The sequence below is a fragment of the Lynx rufus genome, unplaced genomic scaffold (assembly GCF_022079265.1).
Source record: "Lynx rufus isolate CCGP_SWC_20201006 ecotype Redwood Valley unplaced genomic scaffold, mLynRuf1.p SCAF_3, whole genome shotgun sequence".
Lineage (NCBI taxonomy): Eukaryota > Metazoa > Chordata > Mammalia > Carnivora > Felidae > Lynx > Lynx rufus.
This window is the reverse complement of record NW_025814845.1, coordinates 89670869-89691882: the sequence shown is the minus strand read 5'-3', so window position 1 is coordinate 89691882 and position 21014 is coordinate 89670869. Positions and strand designations below refer to the sequence as shown.

Sequence of the window (21014 nt, the reverse complement as noted above, 5' to 3'; positions counted from 1 at the left end):
CGTGTGTGTGTGTGTGTGTGTGTGTGTGTGTGTGTATTTATACACTTGTCCATCAACAGACACTTAAGTTGTTCACATATCTTGGCTATTGTAAATAATGCTACAATGCAATGGAAAAAAGACAGTCTCTTCAGCAAGTGGTGTTGGGAAAACTGGACAGCAACATGCAGAACAATGAACCTGGACCACTTTTTTACACAATACACAAAAATTAACTCAAAATGGATGAAAGACCTAAATGTAAGACAGGAAACCATCAAAATCCTGGAGGAGAAAACAGGTAACAACCTCTTTGACCCTGGCCATAGCAACTTCTTACTACACATGTCTCTGGAGGCAAGGAAAACAAAAGCAAAAGTGAACTATTGAACTTCATCAAGATAAAAAGCTTCTGCACAGTGAAGGGAAGAATCAACAAAACTAAAAGGCAGCCTACAGAATGGGAGAAGATATTTGCAAATGACATATCAGATAAAGGGTTAGTATCCAAAAATCTATAAAGGACTTATCAAACTCTACACCCTCCAAAAAACAAATAATCCAGTGAAGAAATGGGAAGAAGACATGAATAAACATTTTTCCAAAGAAGGCCTCCAGATGGCTAACAGACACATGAAAAGATGTTCAACATCCCTCATCATCAGGGAAATACAAACCAAAACCACAATGAGATGCCACCTCACACCTGTCAGAATAGCTAAAATTAACAACTCAGGAAACAACAGATGTTGGCAAGGATGCAAAGAAAGGGGAACACTTTGCACTGTTGGTGAGAATGCAAACTGGTGCAATCACTCTGGAAAACGGTATGGAGGTTCCTCAAAAAATTCAAAATAGAACTACCCCACAACCCAGCAATCATACTACTAGGTATTTTTCCAAAGGATACAGATGTGCTGATTTGAAGGGTCACATGCACCCCAATGCTTACAGAAGCACTATCAATAATAGCTAAATTATGGAAGGAACCCAAATGTCCATCAACTGATAAATGGATAAAGATGTGGAATATTACTCGGCCATCAAAAAGAATGAAATCTTGCCATTTACAACAATGCAGATGGAACTAGAATGTATTATGCTAAGCAAAAAAAGTCAGAGAAGGACAAATACTATTTGATTTCACTCATATGTGGAATTTAAGAAATAAAACATATGAACATAGGGAAGGAGACAAACCATAAGAAACCCTTAAATACAGAGAACAAACTGAGGGTTGCTGGAGGGGAGGTGGGTGGGGGGAATGGGCTGAATGGGTACTAAGGAAGACATTTGTTGGGATGAGCACTAGGTGTTATACATAACTGAAACCATTATTACACTATATCTTAATTAACTTGGATTTAAATAAAATTTAAAATAAAAATAAATAAAATATAATAATTAAATTAAATTTTAAAAATAATGCAACAATGAACACAGGGGTGCATATATCTGTTCAAGTTAGTATTTTCATTTTCTTTGGATAAATACCTGAAGATATTACTTAAAGATTTTACTGACTTTAAAACCCTGAAACAATCAACTAAACCTGAAAAAGCCCTCAGCAGACTTCTTACCAACAGAGTTATAAAAAGTCTTTCCATCAAAGGCTAGCCTCAATTATTGCTAAATTTTATTTTTCAGGACTGAATCAAAATGCATTGCAAATAATATTCAATAAAGGAAATATACAAAGTTAAAAGTCTTTTGAGCTACCTTCCAAACTCAGTTACCTTTCTTCTTAACAGTTTTTTTGGGATGAATCCTCTATTCCAATTTTTTCTCATGAGCAGTAAGGACATTTTAAGCATAACGAATGGTTCAACTACTAATACCTGCTGTGTAAATAATACCTGCTAGTAAACAATTCAGAAGAATATAGGTCTAGATTCTCTGTTTATTGATATAAAGGAACTTTTGCCAGAATGGTGAACATACCCAAGGGTTTAATCAGGGTACTACTGATTGTTGATTGCACAATATAATCCGATTATGAATAGCAAGTGATTAATGTACCAAAATAACACTGTCAGAAGCAAAGTATCTTTTGATTCATGAAATTTCTACTAAAAGTATCGCATTACACAAAAGCTACCTAGTTCCATTTTTTAAAAACTGAAATAGAAGTATAGGGACTTTGGGTCAAGATGGTACAGTAAATTAAAAATTTGATGTACCCCCACATACTGAAATGATAGATGCAATGGAAAAATGGAAAACCCACAAGACATATCAGGACTTTAAACAACATAAATATCTCCATAAACTTGATAAAAATACAAAGCAGATGGCAGGACTGAAGCCATAAGCTTATTGGTAATTAGTAACGGGTTACTGGGGATCAGAGCCAGATTATGCTTTGGAAATCATGTTTTATTTTAAACTTGAACTACTGATTTCTGATTGTTTTCTCATAGCTTTCTATTTTATGGTGATCATATCTTCTTGAATCTGAGAGTAATAATTAAAGGTTGTACAGGTGAGAAAGTTTAATTTTTTATGGCTTTTTTTTGGAATTCTCTTTAGTTTCCCCAATCATTACTATTGGCCCCCAGAGTGTTTTTTTGTTTATTTGCCTTGGATTTTCTTTTATGTTGTTTGTTTTCCTCAGATGCCTGTTTATCTTAAACTGTCTGTTCAGCTCTAAGAATGTAGTACTGAGGCTGGTTTGCATTTCCATTGATGTCACATTTAAATATATTTAAGTAGGTCGGTTTCCCCTTAATTTTTTCTAGAATGGGAGATTGTACTGGGGCACCTGTGCTTGAGTGTTAACTGTTAGATTTCAATTTAGAGTGAGTAGGTAGGAAAAGCCAGGCAGGGAACCTCTCAAATGCCAATGAGGCAGAATTTACCATAAATTGGCATTCATACTAGATGCCTTGCAAGTTCTCTAGTAAGGGTTCTGTCTACCTTTTGTAGAAAACAGCCCTACCAGGTTTTGCAGGAGGGAAAAATCTGGTTGCCTGTCTTCTGTAGATGGGGTGGAAGGGAAGGGCCTGTACTTTGTTTAGCTCCATGTTTCACTTTCACTGAATTCTCCCAACCCAGAGTCTCTGGGAAGTGTCCAAAGAGATTATAGCATTCTGTTTCCCTTTTACCAAATAGATCATCAGAAAGCAATATATTATGACAATATTCATTTCCCACCCAAATGGTGAAAACTTAACCAAATTTACAACAGAATAGTATGCACTCAGCTCTGATATTTAAGAAATATTTACCACTCAAAGATACCATTGGGATCTTCTGCCAAATTGTATTTTCCATTATGTCATCTAAAACCTTTATACAAAATCCACCATTAGAGCTCAGCTAACTAACTGGTATGGGCTCTGATGACTCATCCAGCCACTATCACACCTTACAAATAAACATCCTTGGTCAGAGGACCAGGTGCATTGGAAATGCAACCTCACCGTCACTATAGGAAATAACTCCAAGTACGCTGTCGGTTGCTGATGAGTTGACTGCATTTTCTTTTTCTTTTTCTCTTATTATTATTATTTTTTTAAATGCTTATTTATTTTTGAGGGAAAGAGAGCATGAGTGGGGGAGGGGCAGAGAGAGGGGGACAGAGGATCTGAAGCAGGCTCTGTGCTGACAGCATACAGCTGGAGTTCATGAACCATGAGTTCATGACCTGAGCCGAAGTCAGACGCTTACCCAACTGAGCCACTCAGGTGCCCCTACATTTTCTTTTTATGCAATTACATCATCACTAGTGAATTGTTTAAGCCTTCTGCTTTGCCTTGTCATTTCCACCCAAAATAAAAAACTTGCCCAAAAAGCAATCATTAGGTTTTTAAAAAATTGGTGTAGAACACACCTGCACATGATGAAAAACATTCATGCAACTGAATTGCAGGTGATGAAGAAAGCACCTGCAGATAAAAATTCTATGACTGTGGGGAGTCTGTAAGAAAAACCAAGCTGAACTACTGCTTTCACCTCTATGTTAAGCAGGAGGAGTGCCAGCAAGGACATTCAGCCCAATATAGAAAAAACAATTTCCTCTTTCTAGCAGCATTTCTTTCTTACCCCTACTATTATCTATTAGCCCCCGGCAGTGCTCTTTACCATGACTGAAGGTCACATCAAAGCAACACGTGTGGTAAGGGATGACAAAATTCAGCATGATATACAACCCCTTTGAAAAGGTGTTAGGACATTCCCTCATTTGCTATAATTTGGTTACAGTAAAGGCAGCATGCTGGAAACCACGCTCGACTCCTACTATACCAACATTAAAGTAAATTTCCTTAGGAGATAGTGTCACAGGAAATGGAGGAATTCATCCCTTCCCTCCAGTGATTGGTGAAGAGGTAAAGATATTTTCAGAATATCATATTTCAGAAGGTTTAGCAGCATACAGTATCCACCACTTGCCAGTTGGGTGATCTTGAGCAAATTAAACATATTAAGTTTCGACTCTCTCATCTGTAAAATAGGAGTGATGATTTTTTTCCTTATAAAGTTATATTGCAAATATATATATATGTGTGTGTGTGTATATATATATATATATATATATATATATATATATATATATATATATAAAATAGCCCAGAGGTGGACTAACGGAAAGAAAATCAGATTAAGCAAGTGTTTAGGGCATGAGCAAAATGGGAGCCTTCAGAATGAGAAGAATAATTAGGTAAAAGTATTTGTGTTTTCAAAAGAAAATTATTGAATTAATCATCTTGATTTCTAAAAGCTTATTTATCTCTTACACGGTAAAAATATGCTTTTTGACACTTTGTTGTTATCTTATTTTGAATTGCATATAGGAATGGCATCACAAACTTTGAAGGATATTCATCTTCCTATGGTTTCCTCCTTCCTCTCTGGCCTCCATTCAGGACCCCACCCAAACACATATACTAACCACTTTACTAAACTGGGCATGCTCAAATATTTTAATATACTTGTGCTGATATACTTGGGAACTAGCTTTAGATTTATAGTGAATTCTCCCTTTGAAAGAATTCAGAACTATTCATTCCTATGTCTGTCGTGTTTATTTTTCACATGTGTCCTTTCAGCTTATGATTTTCGATATTTTCAGTGCATCTATCATCAAGCTCATAGACCCTGATGACGAATGGGCTTTCCTAGTCTGTTAAGTGGGGGGAAAAACATTAAAAAAAAATAGAAAATTAATCACAAATCCCTAGGTAGGAAATTTTTAAAAATATAATGGGACTCGGGGCACCTGGGTGGCTCAGTCAGGTAAGGCTCAGGTCATGATCTCATGGTTCATGGGTTTAGCCCCGCATTGGGCTCTGTGCTGATGCTGTGGAGCCTGCTTGGGATTCTCTCTCTCTCCCTCTCTCTCTGCCCTTCCTCTGCTCTCTTGCTCTCTCTCTCTCTCTCTCGAAATAAATACATAAACTTAAAAAAATAATATATAATGGGACTCACAGGTACTCCCCTTTTAGATATTCTGTCAACGCGGTCAAATTGATGTACAGCAAAGCACACCAGGTAGGTGCTCATAGGGACGGACTTCTTGAAAGTTGTTCTATTCCATTTATGGTCCAGTGACTCTTCTTTCTATTGAAAACAAAAGATAATCTTTTATTTATCAAAAGATCAGTCACAGACAAGACAAACAAATGATTCCTTCAAACCTGGAGTTTTAGTCAGAAGTCCTTTGTCAAAGCTTAGGGGTAAAACTTCCTCTTACCCATGAATGGTGATATTGAAAAAGACTAACGGAAATGGCACTTAATTTTTAGACCTGTGAAAGAGTGATTGAACTATACACTGTACGAGGTTTCTCAGGGAAAACACAACTTTGACTAGGATATAGGAATTCGTTTGTCTTTCTACATTAAATATACAATCCCAACCATGATATTTGAGGGGATAGCAGATCTGTCAATGAAGAAAAAGCTAGTGCCCAATGCCTCACACAAAGGAAGAACTAAGCAAATGTGTGTTCAGGGAGGGCAATTGCTGTACCAGGCATAGCAGGATGTTGGGTTCTCTTTTCCATCTCTGATGCCTACATCAAAGACCCAAGGTATCATCACTAAAGTCACTGTCTTGATTATCACGGACAGAAGAATTTCATTACTGATGCCACTACTGACTCCCGTCTGTCTGGTTTTCTGCCCATGCCGGCTTTGCCTTCCTCTTCCCCAATCACCAGGCCTAATATTCCATCCACATATACTTGCCCAATTCGTGCTACCCACTGTTTAAATATTTCCATGTGCCTTGTAGTCACACAGTAAGTCACCGCAGTGGGAAGCTTTCAAAGGGGCTTAAGTGAGGAAGGTTGGACTAGAATCGATGCCTCATTGACAAGCAAGCATGGGTGTGCAAGTGCTTGTAGAGAAGTATCTGAATGCCAGCAAAGTTACTCTAGTAACCACTACTAGTGAGAACTCCTAATGACCCAATATCCTTCTTCTTCCAGGACTATTGTCTGAAACTAGTAAGAGGTGAAGAATATATTCTGCAAAATGAAAAGGTCCTCTGAGAGGTCTTAAGCAGAAGTTGGTAAGGTTTGCATCCTTTCTCCTCCCACCTGCCCTTCCCATCCTGACCAAACATTGAAAGGATCTTTTACCCTGGCCCAGCCTTTTGGGTCAGTGTGCCAGACTCTTTTAGTTTATCCTTTTCTCTTTCTTCTCCAGTCAAAGCTCAACTGCTCAGGTGCCTGACACCAGAATAAAACAAATTGATCACCTAATTCACTTTGCAAGGCATGGATAGCTGACAATTTACTTTTGAACCCTCTTAAAGCTTTTGTTGGTTTTACTTTGTTCTTGCTTTTCTGAGGAATACTGGTCATTAAGAGGGATGAATTTCAATGATGACATTTCAGACAGTGGATCAGAACAATGGCAGATATAATTTAAGCAGGGTTTTTTTCTGGTATCAATTAGAGGACAATTATATATAAGGATGTGACTGACCCTTTTACATGTCAATATATGTGCATTTATTCTATGTATAAGGTACAATAATCCCCAACCTTAGTTAGCTGCATTACTCTTTCTGTGGTTGAGGGGCAGTAATGGAGGAAAAAAGTCTTATGCCAGTAATTACACAGGCAGAACTTACTGGAGCCTACTTTTTTTTTTTTTTTTTTTTTTTTTTTTTACCATTTCATTATCACTATTTGTTCACTAGAAAATCTTTGGGCATGAGTTTCCCTGGAGTTGGCTTCTTTACTCCAATATTTAAGTGATGGTTTTCTGCAGTAGGTCAATCTTAAACACTGGGCTTCTATTTATCTGAAAATCAAGAATAGGCACTGGGCCCAAGAATATTTTTAAGTCTCTAATTCCATGAGTTTACCATTAGTCTGTCATGACTAGGGGGTTGTTTCAGTTAAGCAGAGCCCAGCCGATGAGGGTCAACTGTATTCACTCTTGCTTGGAACCCAACCATGGCTTTTTGACTAGACTAGGATATGTCAGGTTAAAGTCTTCTAGGACTCCAAGAAAAGAGATTGTCCAAATGAATTTTCAAGCCTCTAATGAACTATGAGGGCACATTTAATTTTAGAATTCATTGGGTTCTCTCATAGTAAATAAGATAATTTACCTGCTATTTTAAACAGACGATCTGCAGAAACAAAAAATTTTTTAAAGGACTTACCTCCACTGGCATATTTGAAATTGCCCTATATTCTTTGAGGTGGGTGATGGATATCGTATAGGTTGCCTTTTTGTTGGGCTCATCAAAACAAGGGAAGGATTTCCTGGCATCTGTTGGTTCATGATCAGTGGCTGCTATGCTCCTTAGAAACAAACACACAAACAAAATACATGTCACCTCTTCTCACAGTCCCTGTGTTTCTATTCCTATAGAAAAAGTCAACTGTGTAATTACAGCTGCATGTATTTATAACTACTATGTAATTATATTGCAGGCCTTCAAATGACCTTCTATCCAGAAAACTATCAAATAGTTGTCAAAGCCTTTCTTGGAATTTTTAGGTCAACAAATAAATGAAAATCTGGAAGTTTCCAGATTTAGATATTTTATATGAATAGTTTGATATTTTGGTGCCATAACTAAAAATCTGTGAACTGTAGATAAGCAGAAATAAATCCAATTATGAGCTGTCACTTTTTCCACTCAAAAGCCATCAAGCAACAAGTAGATAAACAACAAAGCCAAACTCAAGGAGTTGTTTCTAATTGTCCTTCTGAGAGTGAACAGCTGTGTCCTGTCACAGAGCAGAGGAGTATCTTCCAGAGTCCCCAGCTCCTGTCCCTAATGGCACATTCTTTCTTATTTATGTTGCACCGGGGACAGACTCCAATTTCATTTCTATGCAAAGGCAGTGCTCTGAGTAATCTCCCAGGTGAAATAACCTTTGACCAGGTGGAAAACCTGCTTTTGAAAAAAGAGCATTTTGAAAAGCAGGAAAACCCACTTTTGAAAAGAGCATTTTTTATGGCTCTAACTAGGCAAATGCCTTTGTAAATTAAAATGTTAATGTTTAATATTTCCATCATTTCAAAGTGGAAATAACATTTTTTTCTGAGTAACTGCTCAAAAAATCAATGAATATATACTTTTTAAAGGTAGTTATGTCACAGTAAAATATTGCACACTTGCTCATTAGAAGAGTAAGCAAAGTAAAAAGCATAAAAGAAAGGGGGAGTACAGAAATGTTGACATATTTGTTAATAATTTGGCTAAGGAAAATATTTTGTCCTTCAGGCATATCATAAAGAATATGAAGCTAAAGTATTAGATCATTCATTCATCCAATATTTATCAAACCCTTTCCTTCCACACTCCTTACCCACCCACCCCATCCCTCCCCCTGCCATACACACACAAACACATTTGCCAGGCATTATTCTAGGTGCTGAGGGAACAACAAAGACTAAATAAGCACATAGGAGAGTGATAAGAGGTATACGGAAAATAAAACAGGGGAAGTGACAGAGAAAAACCTAGGAAAAGTTGTGGGCACCGTTAGGTAAAATAGTCAGGGACAATCTCTTGGAGTAGGTAATGGTTTACTGAGGTCTGAATGATGAGAAAAAGCCAAACAGGGAAGCATAAGAAAATTGTATCCTAGCAGAGAGAACAGAAAAGTGCACAGGCTCTAGAGTGGAAAAGAACTTCATGTGGTTGAGGACCTGAATGGTGTTCAGTGTGGCTGAAAGGTGTCCGCTGAACTAGAGGGACTGGGGCCAAAGAAGTTTGACTGGTCAGCAGAGGCCATGGTAAGAGTCTGCATTTCATTTTGGTTTAAGGATGTATTATATACATTAATTTATCCAAAAGATAATATGCCATAGGTCAACATCCACATATAAGAAATGAAAATATTTTTTTAATTTCTTAAAAAATAACCTCTCTAGATATAATAATTTCCTGTTAAAAACTCAGCCAAGGGGCGCCTGGGTGGCTCAGTCAGTTAGGCGGCCGACTTCGGCTCAGGTCACGATCTCGCGGTCCGTGAGTTCGAGCCCCGCGTCGGGCTCTGTGCTGACAGCTCAGAGCCTGAAGCCTGTTTCAGATTCTGTGTCTCCCTCTCTCTGACCCTCCCCCGTTCATGCTCTGTCTCTGTCTCAAAAATAAATAAAAACATTAAAAAAAAAACTCAGCCAAGAAAACTAATCTGTAAAAAGTAAAACCAGAAAAGTGGCTGTCTTTTGGGAGACTGTTGCCTGAGGGAGGGAACTTTCTTGGATGACTGAAAAAATTTCTATCTTATTAGAGATATGGGTAACAAAGATGTGTGCATTTTTGTCAAAATTCATTGAACTGTGTCCATTAGATTTGTGTGTTTAACATATGAACATTTTCCCTAAAAATAATTCTAAGTGAATACTCAGTTCCAGTAAGTAAGTTTGTGTTTTCCAGTGGTATGTGTTAGCAATTCGGAAACAACATTCTCTGTGTCCTAATGGCTTGAGCAAATGAAAATAAATAAATAAATAAATAAATAAATAAATAAATAAGGATAATGGAAAGCAGGTTTCTCACTGTTGGGGAAGAGAGTTATAAATCTGGAAAGGGGAAAGACTAGAATGTCTCTCCATATTAAATTATAATTGCAGGTTTGGTGTAAATTCAATGATTTTTGTGTGTAGATATAGGTAGGTGGATATAAAAATACAAACAGTTCTCTCTGCTGAGCGGGAGTAGCAGCACTGACAAGCTTGGAGCAAATGAGCAAAGCTAGTTCCCAGATGATGAGTTCTAAATACCACTCCCCACTAAAAGGAACCAGGACTCCTTAGAGAAATGGCCAATTCCAGTGATGAGTCAGCAAGAGTCCAAGATGATCCTGGAACATCTTTGCTTTGCCCAAAAGTAAGGAAGTTCTCAAAGAACCATGGGAACAAGTCAAAAGGACACAGCGGCCCACTTGAGTGGACTACCATGGTCGAATCTGGGAGAATTAGAATGTCAAAATTAATAATGAAATTATAACCCATTGACTAAAATAAGAATCCATGAATCCTCACTCTGATATAGATACAGATATAGATATTTATGGGTGGTGAGGAGAAGGGAAAGTTGTGTTTTTTTTCCACACATAGATTGCCTATTAGTGATTTTAGGAGGAATGATGGCCTTAGAAAATCGTCAGTGGATGCCAAAACATATGGGTGACAGTTTGATGAGGAAAGGTGTATCTGAATGGTTTCAAAGAATCTCTGGAAATTACTTACAAAGAGATAAATTGTAACTTTACAGTGGAGGAAGTATTAGGTACCACCTTAAGCAAGTGATCAATGACAGCATCACTAATAATGGTCAAACCAATGGAATCTGTCTCCTGGTAGGATTTCCTGAGAGGGACACAGCACCACTTTTGTGAAATGCCTGACCCAAAAAAAAAAAAAAAAAAAAAATGCTTAACCTGCATTTTTAAATCATGAGGAAAGTCAGATAAACTAAAACTGGGGGACATTCTCAAAATAACTGTACTCTCCAAAAATATCAAGGTTTTGAAAGACAAAGAGAGGCTAAGGGACTGTTCCAGTTTGAAGGAATCTAACAAGGCATAACATTAAATGTAATGCATGCATTCAGACTGGATACAGGACTGAGAAAAATAGCTCAGAAGGACATTTTGGGTTAATTGATGAAGTTTGATTATGACTGTGGATTGGATAATCATATTATATCAATGTTAAATTTTCTGATTTTGATAACTGCACTGTAGTTATGTTAGAGAATGTCCCTTAAGAAATATATACTGAATGTTAAAATGTAAAGGGAAATAATGTATCAAAATACTCTAACGGGAAGGGGGGGCATGAGTGGGAGGGGGGGTAGGACAAAATGGTAACATTGGTGAATCTGAGTAGAATGTTTCTAGGAGATCTTTGTACTATTGTAATTTTTCTGTAAGTTTGAAATTCGTTCAAAATAATAGTTATCCTAAAAAGATTCAAGAATGTATTCTTCTTCAACAGAGGTAATTCCTGATTAGTTTTGTGATGATAATAGCTTAGTCAATTGAAGTTTCTAATACTGTTCAGACAGTAGAGAATTACAAACACATCAGGATACAAAGAAACCTGCACCCTTCCCCAGGGTACTAAGGTTTTATAATCAGCTCCACCAAGCCCCAGCCCCATGTTTAGTCAGCTGCCTTTTCTTCTGAATTCTTCGGGCTTCTGATTTCTTCCAGAGGAAGAAAAAGAAAAATCACTCTCTGCAAGAATGTTTCAGTTTAGTCACACCTCAGAAATAAGCCAATTAACTAATTTGGGAATAGGAGTGGGTTGGGGGGGGGGGATGGGACGGGGGGGGGAGAGAGAAAAAAAGAAAGAAGGGGAGAGGGTACAGGGGCAGGGTGAGGAGGGAGGAGGGAGTGGGATTCCACTGTCCTAAGCAATAGCCATTGGTAGATTTTTAAATGCTCTGTTTCAGTTTCTGCTCTGGGCAAGAGCACATACACCCCCACCCCCACCCCACCCCAAGCACCCACAGAGAGAACTTTCAGTTGTTCCTCACCTTCTCTCTTTAAAAGAGGCTCTGCTTGATTGTATGCAAAAAATCCTTCCCTAAATTAGGGTATCTCAGACTTGCCTTTGGAAATGGAACAGAACGGTGTTGATGGTGTCACTGGGTGCTGTGTTTGGTCTATCTTGGTGGCCCTATCAGTGAATGTTAATCACACCAAGTGTAGCTCAATTATAGTGACCTGTACTTCCACTGATGTAAGGTAAAGTGACACTCAACAAGCAGAAGGGCTACAAAATGGGTATTGTTTTCTGGCTTATTCCCCATGATTTCATGGGGAAAACCCTCTTCTAAGAGTAAAAATTCCTAGATTCCAATCCTACTTCAGCCCTTTAAAGTGCCATCTTGCGCCAGTCACAAAACATACTGATTCTTAGTGTCCTGATCTATAAAGCCTGGTAACCAAAGCACATCTGTCCCCATCACAGGGTTATGTGGGGGTAATAAGGGATAGATCACGTGTAGTAATATATTTGAAATTCCCTTCATATTTACATAATGGGATTAGGATACACCTCACCCTATTTCCTTTAACTCTAGAAGGCTAACTATGCTGTATGTTAATGCACTTTCCACAATGAACAGACTGCAAAATTCATTCATTAAACAAGAGTATCTGTCCTGGAACAAAAGTACTTGGTATATAAATACTGTAGGCAACATAACAATATTTTTCAATGGTAACTTGTTATATTTTCTCATGAACTCCTATAGAACTCAAAAGCCCCTATTTATATCTGCTAAATGTCATCCAACGTTACTGACGTTTTCTAAATATATGCAAATTTTAAACAAGGTATAGAAGATGCAAAACAGGGGCGCCTGGGTGGCGCAGTCGGTTAAGCGTCCGACTTCAACCAGGTCACGATCTCGCGGTCCGTGAGTTCGAGCCCCGCGTCAGGCTCTGGGCTGATGGCTCGGAGCCTGGAGCCTGTTTCCGATTCTGTGTCTCCCTCTCTCTCTGCCCCTCCCCCGTTCATGCTCTGTCTCTCTCTGTCCCAAAAATAAATAAACGTTAAAAAAAAAAAAAAAAAAGATGCAAAACAATTTTAGGTCATACCTTCTTGGGGGAGGTTTTACTCGGTGATTAAAACCTCTTCTTTTTAGAATCAGTTGTGTTGTGCTGCAAATTAATGGGGAAAGCCTGGCTAAGTGCACGATGTGTTCAGGAGTGACTCGTGAGCATGTCCTGAATAATTATAATGCCAGGCAAATGTGCTGAGCTAAACCATTTTTCCATAGGGGCCTCTCTCTATGTCATGTTAATAAGTCACTTACTAGACCAGCACATTAAAAATACAATTCTGTGTAGCTTATTAATTCACAAAAGGGAAGAAATCCCTCTGACTTCTCAGAGTACATCAGATCAAGGTGACTTTAGAGAAAGCTGGAGGAAGAGGAGGTGAGATGCAAGTCACAGACCAGTTCACTCTGAATCTACTTAAAAAAATTTTTCCTTGATTACCTCATATATCATCTGGCATCTCCAATGAAGACTCTCAGGCTATGTTCAGCAATTTAGTAACTTAAACCAGCAAAATAAATGGCAAGATCTGTGTGAAAACCTTCAACAAAGGCCTTCTGATGGAGACGAGGCAGCCACAATTGCTAAGAGGCTGTGCAGACTAAGGAAAGGACTGCAGAATTAAATAGGGAAGCTGATTAGCGGCAAGACAATCCATCTAGATTATTCAGACTCCAACATATTTTCATGGTGGTTTGAACGAACCAGTATTTTTTAAATGTATCATGGTTTAGCTTTGTTTTTTTATTTATTTAGTTTTAAGAGAGAGAGAGAGAGAGAGACAGGGAGAGAGAGAGCGAGCACACAAGTGAGGGAGAGGCAGAGAGAGAGAGAGAGAGACAGAGACACAGAATTTGAAGGAGGCTCCAGGCTCTGAGCCGTCAGAGCAAACACCGGTGCAGGGCTCGAACTCGTGAACCGTGAGATCATGACCTGAGCCTAAGTCAGATACTTAACCAACTGAGCCACCCCAGACACCGCACCAGTTAATTATTTAAATGTATTTTCCAGTTGCTTTTTTTCTATGTAGAAGACATTCAAGGTCAAGTAAAATTTGTCTCCTTGCTTCCTAAATAAAGGAAATTACCATGCCTCCTGCAACAGGCAACAAGACCAAAAATAGATATATTGTTTATTGATAATAGGTATACTGATAGCTCAACATATCAGTCTAAGAATATAATGAACAAACTTCAAGATTAAACCTACAAATGAGTACACATCTCCATGCATGTGCAAATATATCACACACACACACACACACACACACACACTTAACTAGAACCATCTCACTGGTTTCTTTCTTTTTTTTTTTTTAATGTTTACTCACTTTTGAGAGATAGAGACAGAGCACGAGCAGGGGAGAGGCAGAGAGAGAGGGAGACACAGAATCCGAAACAGGCTCCAGGCTCTGAGCTGTCAGCACAGAGCCTGACGCGGGGCTCGAACTCATGAACCATGAGATCATGACCTGAGCCAAAGTCGGACACTCAACTGACTGAGCCACGCAGGCACCCCTCACTGGTTTCTGTTTTGCCATGTTTTCACATTAATTCCTAATCTTTCTTATAAGCCCTAACCTTGTGCTTCAGACTTATGTATCCAAATGCCTATTGGACATGTCTTCCTAGATGTCTGATAGGCATCTGACAACAAAGTCATGACCTTCGCCCCCAAACCAGGTTCTACCATTCTATTTCCAGTATCAGTTAAAGGTGTGAGCTATCAGATCGGACATCTGTGGCATATTGTACACATAACTAACTCACCTCTTTCTCACAGTCAAGCAGTCTTCAAAGCCTGACCATGTCACCTCCAAACGATTTTCTCCACTGTGTCCTCTTCTGTCTGTCCTGAAATCACTGTTCTACCTGATCCCCATCTTCTCTCTCCTGGATCACTGCAAGATCTCCCATGTGCCCCCACAGGGACTTAACTCTTTCCCTCACCATCCACCTAAATAGCTGCTAGTTAATTTTTCCTACATGCCTGCCATTAGCTAGCCTTTCTTTCCCACGCCCCGCAATGAAATTTCCAGAGTTATCTCCAGCTCACCTCTTCATCTAAACCTCTCCTACAAGCTAATTTCTTTTCCTCACTCTGCTTTTCTCACTTGTGCCTTTCCTTTTTTATCTGCTTTTATGTTCTTGCTTGCCTCTGCCTTTTGACATCCCACCATTATATCAGAATTCAGCTTCAATCCTAGCAATGCTGTGAATACCCAGAAAACCCAAACTAGCCTCCATCTGTCCCCCTTGTAAATTCTAATTGTAATTCCTGCTAATTCCAATGATTCTCAGTCCTTGAAATATGAAGACTGCAGTCCTAAGTTAAAAAAAATTTTTTTTTTACCAATTCCTCTTCCTTTTGAGGAGATGGGGAGAAAAGGAACCCAGAAAAAATGTCCGTCCTGACTGAGTGGGAAGACAGAGAGGTTACTGGTAGACGTTGGACTGCATAACGGGAAAAGGGCTCTGGCTACGCAGCAGGTCCCAGCATGTGCCAGAGGACAACAGTCATGTGAGAGCCTACATAAAAATGATTCTTTATATTCATTCAGTAATATCGAAGTACACTGTGTGCTAGACAGTGAACAAGAGAGGGACAGCCCTGCTCTCAGGGACCCACAGAAGATTTCACAGCCTCACACAGTTGGGAAACTGCATACTCCAGAGATTCATGGCAGTCTCTAGAGATTCATAATGTATGTTATTCTATAAAAGTCTCTCAGAAGTTCCATCATTAAAAAAAAAAAGGAAACACATTTTTTTTGTATTTAGTATTATTGCCCAAACTAATTTGGCCACAGAATCCCTCCCCTGATTTTGTTCTGGAAATATCTGTTAATATCCTGTTCAACTAGAACTCTGTGGAACAGCAGGCTGGGAAATGCTGTGTGAGAGTAGCTCAAACACCAAGAAGGAAATGCTGACCCTTAGAGAGAAGAAAACAGTATACACTTTGGAGACGAGAGTAGAAGGCAATTCTGTTGGGAACGGAACCACTGGAAATGCTTGCTACACAACACAGTGAGAGGGTGGCGGGTATTAGCGGTATGCACAGAAAAACATTCCAAAGGTTCTGACCCTTTTAAAAGTAGTTTCTTCCGATCACAAGGAACAGACCAGAAAGTAGGAAAAATGACTTTTAAGTTTCTCAAACTTTCTTCTCCTAAGCCTCACTATAGCTCTGTCCCCAGCAAGATGATATGGGTGGGTATTAATGCCAGGGAGCTCTAAACTGACTCTACCTTCTTCTCCAACTCTCCTCTTGCCTCCGAATCTGAGGGAAAGCAGCCCAGACAGTTGGTTCCTCTCTGTGACATTCAAGTTCAAGTCCTGGTTGTATATGCAGAAATCAGGAAATGTTGGTTGCTACTGAGCACACTCATGTTGAGTTTGCGTTGTGGTGGCAACGATAATATCCCAATGATAATATGCAACAGCCAGTACTCAGTCCTGGAGTTTAATTTTACAATAAGACAGAAGAGGCAGAAAATACCATTGGACTGTATACTTAAAAAGCGTACTGCTATGATGGTATTTTAAATTGCATGTGCATCAAATATCACGCAGCTCGCTCTAGAATATGAGAGAAAGGTGCTGCTCCCAATGAACTCACTCCTGAGCCCTTATATGGACACTGTGGATGAGAACCCCTATAGGCCTGCATTGTCAAAATGTTATGTAGAGGCTGGAATAAAAAAAATGTATGGACTTTCCTCATACGCTTGAAATATTTCAAAGCAAGATAAACAAAAAAGGGGTCCATTTAGCCTAACTAAGGCTCCTGAGTACGTGCCAGGACTGTTCCCAAACCATGTATGCAGTGAAGAACCGGCGGCATCCTGTGTAATGTGATAGCGTCAGCTACTACTGATAAAAGCAGACAACCTTGGGCTCCCAATCCTCCATGAGAACCTGAGCCCCCCTATCTCGCCAATCTTGCTGTAACTTAGATTTGCTGAACAACAATCACAGACAGCTGAGTTTCAGAATAGCGGCTCTCGGGTATATATATCTTACGGTAAAATTACCTGGCCAGTAAAACAATCCAGAGTTGAATGAATACTATATATATTCGCACATAGTGCTTTTTTAAACTTGTGAAATACATAACAGAAATTTATTAATGGAATCTTATTCCATCTTTGTTGGCCTTCTGTCGTGCACAGAATTTTTATAATATTTTGCTGGCTTTACTCAGATGAAATCTCTATTGTTTTCTCAACCCAAGCAACAATTTTAACGTCTTAGCAACAATCACTTAAAAGTTTTGACTTGTTTTCACTTTAACTAATGAATTTTTAGAATCTCTTGAAAGTGAGTATTCTTCCAAATACTAGGCCTTTCCCCCCCCAAATTGGAAAGTCTAAAAACTCATTTAATCACTAGCGAAGGTCAGAGAAATAGACACTGTTACTCATCATTTATGGAAAGAAAATCTGGGACAGATCTTTCAAATTCAGTTTGGAGACACATGCACACACATACACATGCCTTATATATATGCATATGTGTGTATACGTACACACCTGCATACATACATATGTACTTTGTAGTTTGGGCCAATTTCCTAGGAAGTTTCCTATAGAAATATTAGAAAGCGTTACACATATTTTTGTAAGGATGTTATTACATTTTTATGGGTATTTATTAAAAAAGGTAAAAGAGTAGGAGAAACGTCAATGCCCAAATTTAATGGAAAAGTTGATTATATTCATATAATCAATGATCATGTATCTATTAAACCATCTACAAATCACGTAAAGGGGGGATATATTCTAAAAGCTTGTTACATGATACTATGTACAACATAAGGCCATGTTTATCTGTGCTCAGAAAAAATACTAGAAGAATACCTACTTAAATATTAACAATGACTATACCTGAGTGAGAGCAATTTTCTCTGTTCAAGTGTTCTGCAGTGAATGTGTGTCATTTATGAAATAAGCAAAATAAATGTTACAAGTTTCTCGATATATTTGTACTCTTTGACCCAGCAATTAATTCTATTTTATTGGATATCTCCTAACATAAGGAAATAAACAGATATATACTTAAAGGCTTACTTACAACTATGGTCTTTTCTGACTTGTTTATTGTAATACTGAAAGCGACTTAAATGTCCAGTATTAGGAAACAGGGGTTAAATAATAATAGTGCATTCATGCTGAGTCTTTAAAATCAGATTCTTTTTTTTTTTTCCAACGTTTATTTATTTTTGGGACAGAGAGAGACAGAGCGTGAACGGGGGAGGGGCAGAGAGAGAGGGAGACACAGAATCAGAAACAGGCTCCAGGCTCTGAGCCATCAGCCCAGAGCCTGACGCGGGACTCGAACTCAAGGACCGCGAGATCGTGACCTGGCTGAAGTCGGACGCTTAACCGACTGCGCCACCCAGGCGCCCCTAAAATCAGATTCTTGAAAATATAGAAGAATGAGAGGAAATGCTTATATGAAGTTACAAAGGTATATAGATACATAGACATAATATGATTACAATTTGATTGCCTAAAAAATATTCATTAACATGTTACCAAAGTTACCACTGGATGTGAAAATTCTCTTTATTTTTTTTTGATTTTCCATCTTTATAATTTTCCATGCTTTCATTATTTTTAATTTTTGTAAGGAGAAAAAAATGTCAGCCAAAAAGAAGCTTGTTTTATTACTAACGATATTAAGATATCGTATCTAAATGAGCGTGCTCTCCAAATATTTTCTCAAATTATCATTTCTGCTCAATTTACTAGTGTACCTCACAGTAAGACAGAGATACTTAAACATTTCATTTTAGTCCCTGGGTCTCTCTGACAAACAGTAGGAGGAATTTTGACCAAAAGGCTTACTTTGCTCCAGTGGTTTCCAAGATGCTTAAAACAACATAGGGCAGGGATATTCAGTGGGCTGGCCCGGACTCACATTTGTGAATGGTGACACTTAATCATTTACTTGTCAAGAATCCATGTAAGCAAGGTCAAAGCAGTTTCAAGTTCAGTGATACCTCAGTACAGCTTTCTTTCCTGATGCAAGGGCCACACCCACAGAGTGAAGGGTTTTTTTTAATTCATTGAGAGAGTTTATGCCTTTTTTTTTTTTAATTTTTTTTTCAACGTTTATTTATTTTTGGGACAGAGAGAGACAGAGCATGAACGGGCGAGGGGCAGAGAGAGAGGGAGACACAGAATCAGAAACAGGCTCCAGGCTCCGAGCCATCAGCCCAGAGCCCGACGCGGGGCTCGAACTCACGGACCGCGAGATCGTGACCTGGCTGAAGTCGGACGCTTAACCGACTGCGCCACCCAGGCGCCCCTAGAGTTTATGCCTTTAACATAGTTCTGGTAATAGCATCTGATTGATTATCAAGGCAAGTAACCATCTTTGCTAAACAGGGAAATGTACAAATACGTATACTAATTACTTAATATATTTTTATGTCTTTAATTACTTAATATATCTTTTATATTACAATATATCGTTTATGGAGCATTACCATTGCATACTGCATGATGGACAATAAGCCCAAAGATTTATCCGTGTGCTGCCACTAATGGGTGGACTCAGTGAGTGTTTATTAAAAATTTATCAGTGAAACATGGTTCTGGCCATTATAAAACAAAGACATAATCCTGCCTTCCTTCCTACATACAGACACAGAGACAATTCCACGGATTCTACATACTCTTTCAACATCTTTTCTCCAAAAAAAATACTCAAGATTATAATTGACATTTACTGACTTTCACTTGAATTTAGTGTAATACATTTTTTAAAGTTCAGTTTAAAATCACTGTCCTACAGCCCAAGACTAATGGCAGTGAAATTTGCCAAACACGTGTATTTTAAAAATCTGAGGTAGTTTCTGTAGGTAGTTTCTGCAGGTAGTTTCTGCATTCCGACAGGATGCAGTACATTATGATTTCTCCCGATGAAATAAAAGAGTTACACTGATTTTTTTGAACTCCATGCAGCTCACTCAATACTTTCAAGTTTTAGGACAGGCTTTGAAAATACAGCAGGGCATGGGTTTCTGTCTCCCAGGCGAACAAGCAGAATTGAAACCAAGTTTAGAAAACAGTCAGACCAACGAAACAATTAAAAAGTGGAAAGTGAAAAGGAAAGGAAAAGAAATGAAAAACAAGTAGGCGAGCCGAGGGTAAAGGAAGCAAAAGTTAATATTTACTTGATCTGTCCGTTCTCCACGTAAGTCGTTCTGTAAAACCCCACGAGCGAGCCGTTCAGCCAGCCGGCGAACTCCATGGTCAGGAGATAGACATCCTGGCCACTGCTGGGTGCAAGCTCCTCTCCCGCCTCCACCACCACGTACTCCTGCTTTTTGTACTCGAAGCACCGCCTGACTTGCACCTGCTCCCCCGAGGGCCTCCTCAGCTGCGGGAGCCGGGTGAGCCTGGTCTCCCGCAGGTGCAGCCACAGGTGCCGGGTGGGCGCGCTCACGTTGATGGAGATGGTCACGCTGCCTGTGTACGTGTCCTCCTCCAGCAGGGGCTTCACCTGCAGGTCGTAGTGCACTGGGTTGATGAAGTCCGGCAGCCTGAAGTTTTTCCAGTCTCCACTTTCATCTTCGCTGGCAGGGCAGACCCCCTGGTCCTGTGGCGGGCTCTCGGTGGAAGGAGAGTGGGAAGGAGCCGGAGCTGTGCCCTGCCCAGCGTCCCCGCTGGAGTGATTCGACCTGGTCAAGCCCACGGAAAGTCCTACTATTAATCCTACCCCCACCACCACCGCACAGATAATAGCCACATGTTTCGTTTTAATGCAGTATCTCTTGGAGGCCTCTCCCTCGGCAAAGTTCATTTTTGTTTCCAAAGTCAAATATTGCACATAAAAGGATGTTAAATTTAACTAACTAACGTCAGCTGACTTCCTTTTTAAATTGTTAGGAATTCCCTGGCTTGGCAGCCTGTGTTCCTTTTTCCCACACCCCTCTCTGACAGCCTTGCGTCTTTCCTCTCCCCTCACGTTCCCCACCGGCCACTGAAGGATGAAGGCGGAAACCAGGGGGTGGGATAAGGGCTCCAGAA

The 21014-nt window shown here is 39.3% G+C and overlaps 1 protein-coding gene across 2 annotated transcripts in view; it reads right to left on the bottom strand.

Annotated features, from left to right (window-relative positions):
* The window catches only part of ENPEP (glutamyl aminopeptidase), an 85757-nt gene extending 64970 nt beyond the window's left edge, over positions 1-20787 (bottom strand). For both annotated transcript variants that reach the window (XM_047091708.1, XM_047091709.1), the window contains exons 1-3: positions 20159-20787; positions 7600-7741; positions 5407-5538 (exon numbers count right to left, since the gene is read on the bottom strand). In XM_047091708.1, coding sequence (XP_046947664.1) covers positions 5407-5538; positions 7600-7741; positions 20159-20787 — 903 coding nt within the window. The remainder of the gene's footprint in view (positions 1-5406; positions 5539-7599; positions 7742-20158) is intronic.
* Between the last annotated feature and the right edge of the window lie 227 nt (positions 20788-21014).